General features: G+C 41.6%; 1 protein-coding gene across 1 annotated transcript; it reads right to left on the bottom strand.

The window, feature by feature from the left end:
* Positions 1 to 5,089: 5,089 nt before the first annotated feature.
* On the bottom strand, positions 5,090 to 8,288 carry LOC124401082. The gene is made up of 5 exons (XM_046873060.1): positions 8,181 to 8,288; positions 7,932 to 8,047; positions 6,026 to 6,309; positions 5,734 to 5,915; positions 5,090 to 5,122 (listed from the first exon to the last, which is right to left on the bottom strand). The coding sequence occupies exons 1-5, from the start codon at positions 8,286 to 8,288 to the stop codon at positions 5,090 to 5,092; spliced, it is 723 nt and encodes a 240-aa protein (XP_046729016.1).
* Between the last annotated feature and the right edge of the window lie 5,587 nt (positions 8,289 to 13,875).

Here is a 13,875-nt window from a genome sequence, read left to right as displayed (position 1 = left end):
AAGTGAGAGCAGCGATTAAGAGGATGAAGAGTGGAAAGTCGGTTGGACCAGATGACATACCGGTGGAAGCGTGGAGATGTTTAGGAGAGATGGCAGTGGGGTTTTGACCAGATTGTTTAACAGGATTTTGGAAGGTGAGAAGATGCCTGAGGAATGGAGAAAGAGTGTGCTGGTACCGATCTTTAAGCATAAAGGAGATGTGCAGACCTGCAGTAACTACAGGGGTATTAAGTTGATCAGTCACACCATGAAGTTATGGGAAAGAGTAGTGGAAGCCAGGCTGAGAGAAGAGGTGACCATCTGTGAGCAACAGTATGGTTTCATGCCGAGGAAGAGCACCACAGATGCCATATTTGCTTTGAGAATGTTGATGGAGAAGTATAGAGAAGGACAGAAGGAATTGCATTGTGTATTTGTGGATTTAGAGAAGGCGTCGACAGGGTGCCAAGAGAGGAGTTGTGGTACTGTATGAGGAAGTCAGGTGTGTCGGAGAAGTATGTAAGGGTGGTGCAGGACATGTATGAGGACAGTGTGACGGCAGTGAAGTGTGCAGTAGGTACGACAGACTGGTTTAGAGTGAAGGTTGGACTGCATCAAGGATCGGCCCTGAGCCCTTTCCTGTTTGCAGTGGTGATGGACAGGTTGACGGACGAGGTCAGACAGGAGTCTCCTGACTATGATGTTTATGGATGATATTGTGATTTGTTGTGAGAGTAGGGAGCAGGTTGAGAAGAGCCTGGAGAGGTGGAGATATGCACTGGAGAGAAGGGGAATGAAACTCAGTAGGAGTAAGACAGAGTACATGTGTGTGAATGAGAGGGAGGGCAGTGGAGTGGTGCGGTTGCAGGAGAAGAGCTTCAGAAGGTGGAGGAATTCAGGTACCTGGGTTCAACAGTGCAAAGTAATGGAGAGTGTGTTAGAGAAGTGAAGAAAAGAGTGCAGGCAGGGTGGAGTGGGTGGAGAAGAGTGACAGGAGTGATTTGTGATAGTAGGGTATCTGCAAAATTGAAAGGGAAAGTTTATAGGACTGTGGTGAGACCTGCGATGTTGTATGGTTTAGAGACAGTGGCATTGAGTAATAGACAGGAGGTGGAGCTGGAGGTAGCAGAGCTAAAGATGTTGAGGTTTTCGTTGGGAGTGACGAGGATGGATAAGATTAGAAATGAGTTTATTAGAGGGACAGCATGTAGGATGTTTTGGTGACAAGGTGAGGGAGGCGAGATTGAGATGGTTTGGACATGTGCAGAGGAGGGACATAAATTATATTGGTAGAAGAATGCTGAGGATGGAGCCACCAGGTAGGAGGAAAAGAGGAAGGCCAAAAGGAGGTTCATGGATGTGGTGAGGGAAGACATGCAGGTAGTTGGTGTAAAAGAGGCAGATGTAGAGGACAGGGTGGTGTGGAGACGGATGATCCGCTGTGGCGACCCCTAATGGGAGCAGCCGAAAGAAGAAGAAGAAGAACTAACTAATTGAGATACTTAAACTGTATTTCTTGGTGTAAGGAGAGTATTGCTCTGTACCATTTCTCCACTCTTCTCTGGAAGTATATGTACTTATGCCCACATGGATTAGAAAGCGAGGATTAGTCTAAGCATGATTCTCACAGCAGTCTAGTCAAATCTAAATCCAATTGGAGGATGCATTTTTCAGGAAGCATTATGTAATCATGACATAATATGCCATAGGTAACACTCTTCAGACAACTTTACAAGAGACTTCAGAATATAAGGTCTCCACAAAGGACACAGGGCCCAACACCTGAGAGGGGCCGTAGACGTAAAAGGCGGCGCATAGATTTTGGAACATCAAGTGAGCAGGGTGATGGGACATCAACAGAAGAATATGACGCTGACTCAAGTGCATCAACTGTGATATTAGATGCCTCTCCTGCTAGAAGCAGCACACCAGAAAGGGTAACCGCCAAACTGCAGAATCTTTCTGACAGAATCGGTAAGTGCACCACTTATTGTCTTGGAGAACTTGAGAATAATGTAAACTGTATTATTATTTAGCAGACGACTTTATCCAAGGCGACTTACAGAGACTAGAGTGTATGAACTATGCATCAGCTGCAGAGTCATTTACAACTAAGTCTCACCCGAAAGACGGAGCACAAGGAGGTTAAATGACTTGCTCACGCACACAGTGAGTCAGTGGCTGAGGTGGGATTTGAACTGGGGACCTTCTGGTTACAAGCCCTTTTCTTTAACCGCTGGACCACACAGCGTCCTGTAGCCTTGGCATATTTAGGCGCCTTGCCAAGGCAGTTACTTTAAGGTCTAATGTCTGAAAATGTACTTCAGTGGATTTTCCGTTCCGCTAAACACCGCAACACTTGTAAGACAAAACAAAAATGGTCTGACGTTTCTATTACATTTCACAGCGTGATGTACTTTAAACAAACAACCTGTTTTTTTCAAATCTTAATAGTCCTTTTAATAATTATTTGTTGAGGAAACTAAAGACATGAAATTTTTGGTATCTTCAAGTCAGTGACCTATTCAACAAAGGGCATTGTTTCAAAATATAAATCGCTTGGTGCGAGTCAAGTATAACGGTCGTGCTGTTGTAAGTCACTGACTGTTTGCATAAAGAGCATGTCACCGTGCCAGGGTTTCCATCTGCAGGAAGAAAGCAAATTTGATCCTAGTCTAAAAAATTAGAAGAAAGTGGGCACATGAAATAAAACAATAAATAAAAGCAAAATTTGCGATTAATCGATTAATTGAATAATTGTTGCAGCACTAGCAAGCACAATAACTCATCTTTCTCTTTCAAGATGAAAACAGATCTACAGACCAGGATAGCCAACAGGCTCAAGCAAGGCACTACAGAACCCTTCAGGAAGTGTACAAGAGACCGAAGCGAATAAAGACGCAGTTGCCCAACTGCTCGACTTGGAATTTGAGGCAAGAAGAGCATTCATCGATTCGGACACACTCAAGGACCAGGACAGGCCTGCCAAGATCATTGAAGCGTATCCATGCTTTAAAGACCTTAACCATGTAAGTAAACAAACCAAGACAAGAATTAGTCCCCTTAAACCAAATGTCAGAGGATGATACAAGGTGCTGGGTTACATACAGACTGTCATTCATAAACACATTCCCAGTCTCCTCACAGTGACAGTTGAGGCTGGCTGGGGTTGTCTGCTGTACTTATTCTGGAATTGATTAGGTCAGGGTTGAGTGGGGGGAGGATTGGTTTGCCATCTGAGGCATGATGGTGTGTGAGTTGGACACAGATACAGTGTGTAATTGTGTGTACATTTGTATTTGTGTGATCTGCCTAGTTGTCACAAGAGCCTCAATATTCTATGCAATTTCATTAACTTTTTGTGGTTTCAAGGGAGAACTGTATTCATTGAAAGGCTAACACTACTGTATAGGAAAATGTCTTTACTTCGCCTTCCAAAATCTGTTAGTTTAGAGCACCATCGCACTGTGATAGAACTTAAAGTTAAAGCGATGTTACACTCTATTTACATCTTATAGTTGTTTTGCACTTGTATTTGATATAGTCAACTACCTGAAGTAGTTTTTATGTGCATACCTCGCTTCTTTTGATGTTTAGATGCAGCTTTTGGTCAGCTTGTATTGCCCATTGAAGCCCATTCATTCCGTAAAGATATCACTCCAAACACTCAAATCAAGGCTATGTTATGCCAATGTTGCTTCTGAGTAATTTGTCCGTTTTACTTTTTTGATTCGTTATTTATAAACCCACTTTTGAACATCATTTTATTGCAAGAAGTTCCAATCCAAATTGCAAGTTTTCGGTTTCTCTGATAGCATTGCGTGCCTGAGGCAATGCATTGGACCGATTAGTGTCGTCAGCACGAGAGATCTACTTGCACATTTGTCAGGTAAATGATGTATTGAGTATGTTTAAAACAGAACAGAGTGTTTTATTTGGAAACTTAAACTGACAAATTTACAGTATGGTTGGCAAAGTATTTCAGAGTTGAGTTTGAGTGTTGTTATGGACTTTCTTGAAATATGGCGTTTCTTACATAAATGCACGTAAAAACTGTCTGGGGTGGTGTACATCGAATACTAGTGCTAGACAACTATAAGATGTAAACAGACTGTAACATCCCTATAATTAACCAAAAAGAGCTCTTGATTTTCATTTTTTCTACATGTGGAATCCTCCTGTTTTACTTGTTTATTTTGTGAGTGAAGAAGACTATTGTGTCATTGTTTTATTTGTATACTGAATGATTTGCAGGTTCTCGGTGAACTTTGCAGGATTGTCAGCAAAGACAACACTGCTTACATTAAGGAGGTGAAGGAGCTGGGACACCTTTCAGAGCCAAGCGATCTTTTACGGTATTATGAAAAAGGTGATGAAGCCACCGGTGACATTAAACACAGGTAAGATCTACATTTCCTTGCTTTTCATCAATGTAATACTGTTTTCATCACAATTTAGAGTAACAAGTGACGTGTATGACAATTTCTCTCATGCAGAGGAACGAGACATCTGTCTTTAGCCTTGTGTTTTGTGATTGTTTCAACACCCAGACTCTGTCCTGTTATTATTTTCTCTTATACCTTCATTTTTTTGATCAATTTATTTTCCTGTTTAGCCTTCAGAGGATCCAAACACTTATCTGCAGAGGAGGCCCTTTCTGCCCTGTCCTGATTGTGGATAAAGAAAACTGCATGGTGGCAATCGGGACCACCCCAGTAGCAACCTTCCCCAAGAACCATCTGCATGAGGGAGCCCTTTATTTGATGGCGTATTATTATGCCCTGCACTTGACCTACCCAAAGTGCATTGCTACTCTGCTCTCAGTCCTTCAAACCGAGGTACTGCAAGATGAGATCCATGAGAGGGACACAACTTCATCCTACAGGAAAGCCATGGCTGAGTGGAAGAAGTTTATTGGAGAGTAGGCTTGTCTTCGAAGCGCTTGCATTATGTTCCATTGTTCTGAGTTTGTTGGCTGATCTTGTATGAGAAGATGTATCTCCGTTGATAGACATTACTAAATAAGGCCTAGTTCATTTAAGTTTTTTATTTTGAAACTCAAGGACGCTATCCTCCTTTCTCCATTGGATTTTACCCTTATGAGCGTCTCTCACCCCAGACTGACTAATCTACCGTAGCCCGCCTATGGCAAAAAAAAAAGAGCTTAATGTAAAAAAAAAAGAGTAGTTTGAGACTCTTGCCAAACATTGTGTGTTGAATCATTGAATAAATGACCATCTGGGGGAATTCAGTGTTGTTGGGTTGTCATTTATAGAAAAGGATAAGTCTTAGGCCATTCTTGTTTTAAGTGGTATGACCTGATTTTATTCTATATCAAGGTGCTTGATACAAGGGTATATGTCTAGTTTTCAGCCAATCACAGTCTAATTGTGAGCCTTTTGTGCTTGTTTTTGTTCATTATGTAGCCTTGTTTTGAGACATTTTTCCAAATATTGAGAGGAACAAATTTAGGAAATAAGAGCAAATTGCTTGTTCTAAGGGGTTTTGTCCAATTATTGAATTACTTCACTAATCTATCCTTGCTTAAATCTAGACAAAATTGCTTGATATTGATCCCTTTTCACTTGTTTTAAGATTTTAGGGTTTTCTTTTAAACTAGACATTTTGTCTTATTTTAAGAAAACTTACCAAGTTAAATTATCTTACTGCACTGGCAGATAATTTTGCTTATTTTAAGCAGTTTTCGCCTAATTTAGGTATATTTTATCTTGTTTTTTGAGACTGATTTTTTACAGTGTGCTCCTGTCTTCCCCCCTCAGGCAGGAAGTTCCATGTGAAAGTGGGAGGATTAAAGGGACATGGAGATCGAGCTGAGCACATGAGCCTCACTGAAGTTCCCTCCAGCACCTGCTTTTGGTCCTCCAGCTTCTCCTGATCCTCCTTATACAGTGTTATTAATGGTCTGATTGGAGAGGCTGAGAAACACACAGTATCACATTACAGATGAGTTTGAAATGTGCTCCAGATCATCATGAGTGTAATTACAGTTACACTGTACACACACACACACTGCTGCAGCTCTCACCTCCAACTCTCACTGACACTGATGAAGATCTGTACGTGTTTCTCAGTGGTCCTGCAGCTTCTAATCTAAAGTAATAAACTCCACTGTCTTTCCTTCTAATGTTATAGAAGATGGTGGTGCAGTTCTTCATGAGGAGATCTCCTGTTATTTTCCCTTTAATCGTGTTCTCTGCAGGTTCTCCAGAGTTAAAGACTTTATAATAGTTATGATTAGTGCCGTCTTTTAACCAGATTCCTGCAGGATTTCCCTGAAGATCTTCATCATACTGCTCCTCAATCTCAAAACTGCAGGGTACTAGAACACAGAGTCCTCTCAGACCTTCTACACGCTCTGGTAGACTGATGGAGAATTCTCTACACAAAACAACTGCAGACACACACACACACACACACACACACACACACACACACACACACACACACAAAACCTTTATTGCAGTAAAACAATCACACACTGTTTAACACATTTTAGAAACGAACCGTTAACAGGTGTAGAAATGTTACTCTAAACTAAAGTTATCCTGCAGAATCACACAGTAATGAACAAATCACTCAGTTCTATAAATACCTGATCGATTTACAAAGTAAGATTCAATTCTACACCAACCTTGAAATAGAGAATAAATAATGATGATTGTCTTTACTGAGTTCATGTCTCCATTCAGGAAAGAATACCTGAGAAGAAAACCAACACAATGGGAAATGATCTTTTAAATGCAAAAATATGTATAACCTTAAATTGATAATAATTTTAACTCCATAAATATGAACAAAATTAAACACAACCTGATGAGGGATATCATGCAGTAGAATGTAAATATAATACGTCTTTATGTTTTTCTCTACTGTCAAAGAATTTCATTTCATTTTTCACATTTCAGGTTCATTTCAAACCCCTGATATTATCATTAATACTAAATCCATTACTAGTGAAAAGAAAAAAACTATAAATACTTATATTTATTTAGACATTTTAACCTGTAACAGTTTTTAAAAAGTAAAATGTGTTTAAATTCTATTTTTCAGTAAAATATATTTTATTTTCACTTCAGAAACAAAAACAAAAATATTAAACTGCTGTCTGAATTTCTCTCAAACACAGAAAAATCCTCCACCTTTTACCAGCCACTATTCCAGATATAAGTGCAGCAGTAGTGAGTCAAGATGTGAGAATCGTTTATTAAACAGAAAAATCCAAAATCAAATAAAAAAATGAATTAATGCAATTTTACCTGATGATCTTTCAGAAGACTGCTGATGAATTGAAATAAATAGGAATTAGAAATAAGTCAGGGATTTGAAACTGTAGAAATTAAACCGAAGATGTGATGAAAGGAGGAAGTGAAGTCAGTGACACGTGACTATAAAAAAATCAGGGAAGTGAGAAAAGAAAGGGAGCAGATTACTGCTAACAGAGATTCAGAAATACATACAAGAGAATAAAATACATGAGAACACAGTAATTTAACAATTACATACAGCAGGGCTGTCTGAAGGAATTTAACAATGGATGGATGGATGGATGGATGGATGGATGGATAGATGGATAGATAGATAGATAGATAGATAGATAGATAGATAGATAGATAGATAGATAGATAGATAGATAGATAGATAGATAGATAGATAGATAGATGTTTAACATATATTCATTATTAACACAATGTAAAGAGTCGTTCAGTGCACTAATTGAATGAACTAACATAAGTCATGGCTCCCTTGGACAATTTCTCTTCAAACCACCAGAAGGCAATCCTTGTAATGTATCTTTTTTGTTACTTTTCTTTCCGGTAAGGAGCTTCCAAACTCATTTGGTGGTATTAAACTTGATTAAAAATCAAACTGTGTATCTGTCAGTGGAAGAATTGAAAAGGTCCAGGAAAGGTGATCTGCTCCTTATTGCTGACCTTTCCAACCTCTCTATGCTCCTAGCAAAATGGAGGCCATGACTGAGCTGGGAGAGGCTGAAGCAAGTGGTGAGCAGCCTCAGGCCCGTACAGTAGATCCCGGTTGGAAGCCTGCACTAAAAGTGCCAGAGGTGGAGATTAAGCAGCAGGAGTACCAAACGCAGTTCTTGCGAATTCAGGAACGGTACTTTAAACTGTGAGCAAAACGCTCAACCTGGCAGATCAGCGGCGGAATCTGGTGCTGCTGACAAAGACCCCATTTCCCATTGCACTCCAGGCCACCGCCCGACCACCCCAGCCGAGTCTTTGACTGTGTCCATTTGCTTTGATGTTAGCCAAGCCGTCGGTTAGTGCCATTATTCCGTGTAGATGCTTATGAACAAGGATTGTGATTGACGTTTGGCCAAAAGCCAAAAAGTTTATGGACCTTGTTATTACAGTGTAAACTGTATGGTAAGGTACAGGAAGCGTGTTCAGTCCTCACTTTTGAGCAGAGTTTGAATTATGAGACTGTGAAAGCTACAATGCTCCATGCATATTAGCACGTACTGGAAGCATACTGGCAAAACTTTAGGAATGCTGTGAAGTCCACTCACCAGTATCTTGCATTATTTTTATTGGCCTGGTATTAAGAGTAATGTTACAAGGTACGACAAGACATGTCATACCTGTCAGTTAGTAGGAAAAACTAACCAAACTGTTCCGCCTGCTTCCCTAAAACCCCATTGTAGTTAACACAGACCCGTTTGAACGGATCATTTGTGGATTGTGTTGGACCATTGCCTAAAACCCGCTCTGGTAATTATTTGTTAACTGTAATGTGTTCTCCCACCCGGTTCCCTGAAGCTTTTCCTATGCGTACCCTCAAATCAAAAGCAGTGGTTAAAGCTCTCATTAAGTTTTTAACTACCTTTGGACTACCTTTTGGAGTACATAAAACCGATCATGGGACAAACTTTACATCCCAGGTTTTTCCACATGTTATAGGCATGTTGCAAATTTCCCACCAGCTTTGAAGTGCTTACCATCCAGATTCTCAAGGTGCTTTGAAGCACTTTCACCAAACTTTCAAACCATGTTGCAGATGTTCTGTGTAGAAACTGGTAAGTATTTGGATAAGGGCTGACTCTTTTACTGTTTGCCTTAATGTTTTGCTTCTTCATGTAAGTTTGGAGTTAGCGAAGGAAAAGGCAGGTGTTGCCCTGCGTTCTTCCCAAGAGGCTATGAAAGAGTGGTATGACCGAAGGCTCATAGCGTGTGTCTCCCGCTCCTTTTGCATTAGAAACTTAGTATTTGCATGATTACCTGTGAAGGGATTGTCTCTCCAGACACGGTTTGCTGGACTTTTATTAGGTGAAGCAGAAATTGAGTCCAACTAACTACGTTCCTCAGTACACCTGATCGTAGACATAGTACCCGTGTATGTCACATCAACCTGTTAAAAAAGTATGATGCTCGTCGCCAGTGGTGTCCATAGTCCTGCTCCATCTGTTCTGTCATTGATTACTTATTCGGTAGAGGGGCATTTTTCCTGCTGAGTATCAGAATCAGAATCAGAATCAGAATCAGGTTTATTGGCCAAGTGTGTTGACACACACAAGGAATTTGGTTCCAGCTGTTCGTTGCTCTCAAAAGTACAGACATAAATAAAAACCTATACATGACAAAACAGACACAACAAGACAAAAACAGACTATACAAGACAATACAGACATACAGACAATATGAGACAGTATAGACAGTGTGGGTAATAAATAGGGATACAGACCAGTAATGTACATAAAGTGTGGGAGTGCATGGTAGTGCAATTGACAGTATTGTGTGCCAGGTATGATGAAAGAGTTTACTATAAAACTTATAACTTAAAGCAATAGTGTGTGCAACATATACAGATAATGTGATGAGTGACAGTTCTGTGCAGTATTTATAGATATGAGATGTGAGCAGGGAATATAATTATGGTTAGTTGTTAGTGAGGGTGATTGCTTGGGGAAAGAAACTGTTCCTGTGTCTGGCAGTCTTAGTGAACAAAGTTCTGTAGCGCCTGCCAGAAGGGAGGAGCTGAAAGATGTTGTGTCCAGGGTGTGAAGGGTCATTAATGATTTTTTCTGCACGGTTTCTGGTTCTTGTATGGTACAAGTCCTGGAGAGTGGGCAGGGGGGCACCAATGATTTTTTCTGCTGTTTTAACAGTTTTCTGCAGTCTGTTTCTGTCCTGTTTTGTTGCTGCTCCAAACCAGATGGTGATTGATGAGCACAGGACAGATTCAATGACTGCAGTGTAGAACTGTATCAACAGCTCCTGTGGCAGACTGTACTTCCTTAATTGCCTTAGAAAGTACATCCTCTGCTGGGCCTTTTTCAGAATCGAGTTTATGTTTGATTCCCATTTCAGGTCTTGGGAAATGGTAGTGCCCAGAAACTTGAAGTTCTCCACAGGTGACACAGGATGTTGGATATTGTGAGGGGAGTAGTGTTGAAGGATGTTTCCTAAAGTCCACTATCATCTCCACAGTTTTGAGTGTGTTTAGCTCAAGGTTGTTCTGACTGCACCATAGCACCAGCTGCTTCACCTCCTGCTTATATGCAGACTCGTCACCATCTTGGATTAGTCCAATGAGCGTGGTGTCATCTGCAAATTTCAGGAGTTTGACAGTTGGGTCACTTGATATGCAGTCATTTGTATAAAGGAGAATAGCAGTGGGGAAAGGACACACCCTGAGGAGCACCAGTGCTGACTGTCCGAATACCGGAGGTAACACCTCCCAGTCTCACCTGTTGTTTCCTGCCTGTCAGGAAGCTGGTGATCCATTGACAGATGGCAGGGGGTATAGTAAGGTTTAGGAGTTTGGAGTGGAGGATTCCCGGAATTATTGTATTGAAAGCCGAACTAAAGTCAACAAACAAAATCCGGGCATATGTTCCTGGGCAGTCAAGGTGTTGCAGAATGTAGTTTAGCCCCATGTTGACTGCGTCATCCACCGATCTGTTTGCTCGGTATGCAAACTGTAGGGGATCCAGCAGCTGTTCTGTCACCTTCTTTAGATGGGCCAATACCAGCTTTTCAAGGGTCTTCATGACGACAGATGTCAGAGCGACAGGCCTGTAGTCATTCAGTCCAGTAATGGAGGGTTTCTTGGGGACTGGGATGATTGTGGAGAGTTTAAAGCAGGAGGGGACCTCACACAACTCCAGTGATCTGTTGAAGATAGAGGTGAAAATGGGAGCCAGTTGGTCAGCACATGCTTTGAGACAGGAGGGGGAGACACCGTCTGGGCCGGGAGCCTTCCTTGTCTTCTATCTCTGAAAGATACAGAAGTACTCCCCTATGGTTGATGACCTACATCTTGGTAAAAACTGCTTGTATTCTCTTTACTTGCCTAATTCTGAAGAAATTGGGAGGGTTGCCTCAAATGTTTAAAAAAGACATTAAATAGCTAATAAGTAAGTTTTCAAACTTGTTTGCTAATGTGCCATCCCTTACTACTTATTCTTATTCTTTTGTCTTCTCCCATTAGAGGTCACCCCTTGTCCTCTAAATCTGCCCCTTTCAACCCAACTACCTGCATGTCTTTCCTCACCACATCCATAAACCTCCTCCTTTGCCTTCCTGTTTTCCTCCTTCCTGGTGGCTCCATCCTCAGCATTTTTCTACCAAAATACCCCATGTCCCTAATCTGCACATGTCCAAAACCTCTCCCCTCCCTCAACTTGTCTCAAAAAGTCCTACATTTGCTGTCCCTCTAATAAACTAATTTCTAATTCTGTCCATCCTTGTCACTCCCAACGAAAACCTCAAGATCTTCAGCTCTGCTACCTCCAGCTCCATTTCCTGTCTTTTACTCAGTGCCACTGTCTCTAATCCATACAACATCTCAGGTCTCACCACAGTCCTATAAACTTTCCCTTTCACTCTCACAGATACTCTTCTATCACAAATCACTCCTGCTATCACTCTTCTCCACCCACTCCACCCTGCCTGCACTCTTTTCTTCACTTCTCTAACACACTCTCCATTACTCTGCACTGTTGACCCCAGGTACCTGAACTCCTCCACCTTCTCCACCTCTTCTCCCTGCAACCGCACCCCTCCACTGCCCTCCCTCTCATTCACACACATGTACTCTGTCTTACTCCTCCTGACTTTCACTCCAGGCTCTTTTCCACCTGCTCCCTACTCTCACCACAAATAACAATATCATCTGCAAACATCATGGTCCATCGAAACTCCTGTCTGACCTTGTCTGACAACCTGTCCATCACCACTGCAAACAGGAAAGGGCTCAGAGCCGATCCTTAATGCAGTCCCGCCACCTTAAACCATCTGTCGTTCCTACTGCACACTTCACTGCTGTCATACTGTCCTCATACATGTCCTGCACCACCCTCACATACTTCTCTGACACACCAGACTTCCTCATACATTACCACAACTCCTTTCTCCACCCTGTCGTACACTTTCTCTAAAACCACAAACACACAATGCCACGTTGCCTTGTACTTGTTCATGTGTAATGACAATAATGTTTAATCTTCTCATCTTCTCACCTTTCCAAATCCTGTTAAACAATCTTGTTAAAAACTCCACTGCATCTCTCCTAAACATCTCCACGCTTCTACCGGTATGTCATCTGGTCCAACCGACTTTCCACTCTTCATCCTCTTATTTGCTGCTCTCACTTCCTCATTACTAATCCTATCCACTTCCTGCTTCACCATCTCCACATCATCCAACCTTCTCTCTCTCATTTTCCTCGTTCATCAGCTGCTCAAAATTCTCCCTCCACCTTCTCAACACACTCTCCTTACTAGTCAACACATTTCCATCTCCATCCTTTATTGCTCTAACTTGCAGCACATCCTTCCCAGCTCTGTTCCTCTGCCTGGCCAATCGTTATAAATCCTTTTCTCCTTCCTTAGTGTCCAACTTCTCCTACAGCTCTTCATCTGCCTTTTTCTTGGTTTTTGCCACATCCCTCTTTACCTGCTGCTGCATCTTTTTGTTCTCCTGTGTAAGAATTACAGAATGCCTCAACCCAGATTCCACCCCACGCTATATCAAATTAAGCTCATCCGCAAAACGGCTTACATTTAACAAAAGTATTTATGTAGTTTGACATAGAATTTCAGTTGTATCAATCCTAATCATAGTCTTGATTGAATCTGTCTGGAAAAGACAGCAAGTCTTCAAGGACCATTTCTAACCAAAAGGTGTCTGAGAACATGATTATCATTTAAACAATACCCTATCCTGTCCTGCTGGGGGGCCGGCACCAGCAAAGGTGTCAACAACAGAGACCTCCGCCTCGATCACCCAGCCAGTTGTTTCCTCATGCATGTCCTATGTCTAATTTACATTTAAAGGATACTCTGGTCTATACTTCAAAGGGAAGAACAATATAAAATATCTGGGCAGAGTTTGCTCGGGGTTCTTTCTGACTCCGATGAACCCAAAGTGCTTCGTGTATTTTGTCACTGCTACGCTGTTATAAACTTCTTTATTACGATCTTCGTTGTCCTCTTCATTTTTTCTTACACCTGCCTACTTTTCTCATCACTCTGTTGATCCCAATTCTGTTTCTTCAACCTCTTTCTCCTTATGCTCTTCTGCACTTCCTCATTCCACCACCACGTCTCTGTCTTCCTTTAAATTTCCAGATGTTACACCAAGTAGCTTTCCAGCTGTCTCCCTTATCACTCCTGCAGTAGTTCCCCAATCATCCAGCACCTCTTCACCACCACCGAGCTCCTGTCTGACCTCTTCCCTGAACCTCACACTACAGTCTTCCTCCTTTAGTTTCCACCATCTTATTCTTCTTTAGTCCTCGCTCTCCTCCTCTTCTTCTTCACCTCCAAAAACCATCCTACAGACCACTATCGGATGCTGTCTAGATACACTGTCCCCTGCCAACACCTTACAGTCTTCAATCTCCTTCAGGTTGCAT

Source organism: Silurus meridionalis, chromosome 18 (genome assembly GCF_014805685.1).
Source record: "Silurus meridionalis isolate SWU-2019-XX chromosome 18, ASM1480568v1, whole genome shotgun sequence".
Classification (NCBI taxonomy): Eukaryota; Metazoa; Chordata; class Actinopteri; order Siluriformes; family Siluridae; genus Silurus; species Silurus meridionalis.
The sequence above is the reverse complement of the archived record's forward strand: the minus strand, read 5'-3'. Positions and strand labels throughout refer to the sequence as shown.

Excerpts from the sequence above, each read along its gene's own strand:
- LOC124401082 (XM_046873060.1), bottom strand. The coding sequence starts at position 8,288 with ATGGCACTAACCGACGGCTTGGCTAACATCAAAGCAAATGGACACAGT. Across the intron at positions 5,916-6,025 it reads AGTGTCAGTGAGAGTTGGAG|CCTCTCCAATCAGACCATTA; the intron begins GTGAGAGCTGCA and ends TGTGTTTCTCAG. Across the intron at positions 5,123-5,733 it reads GGGGAAGACAGGAGCACACT|GCGGGCTACGGTAGATTAGT; the intron begins GTAAAAAATCAG and ends TTTTTGCCATAG.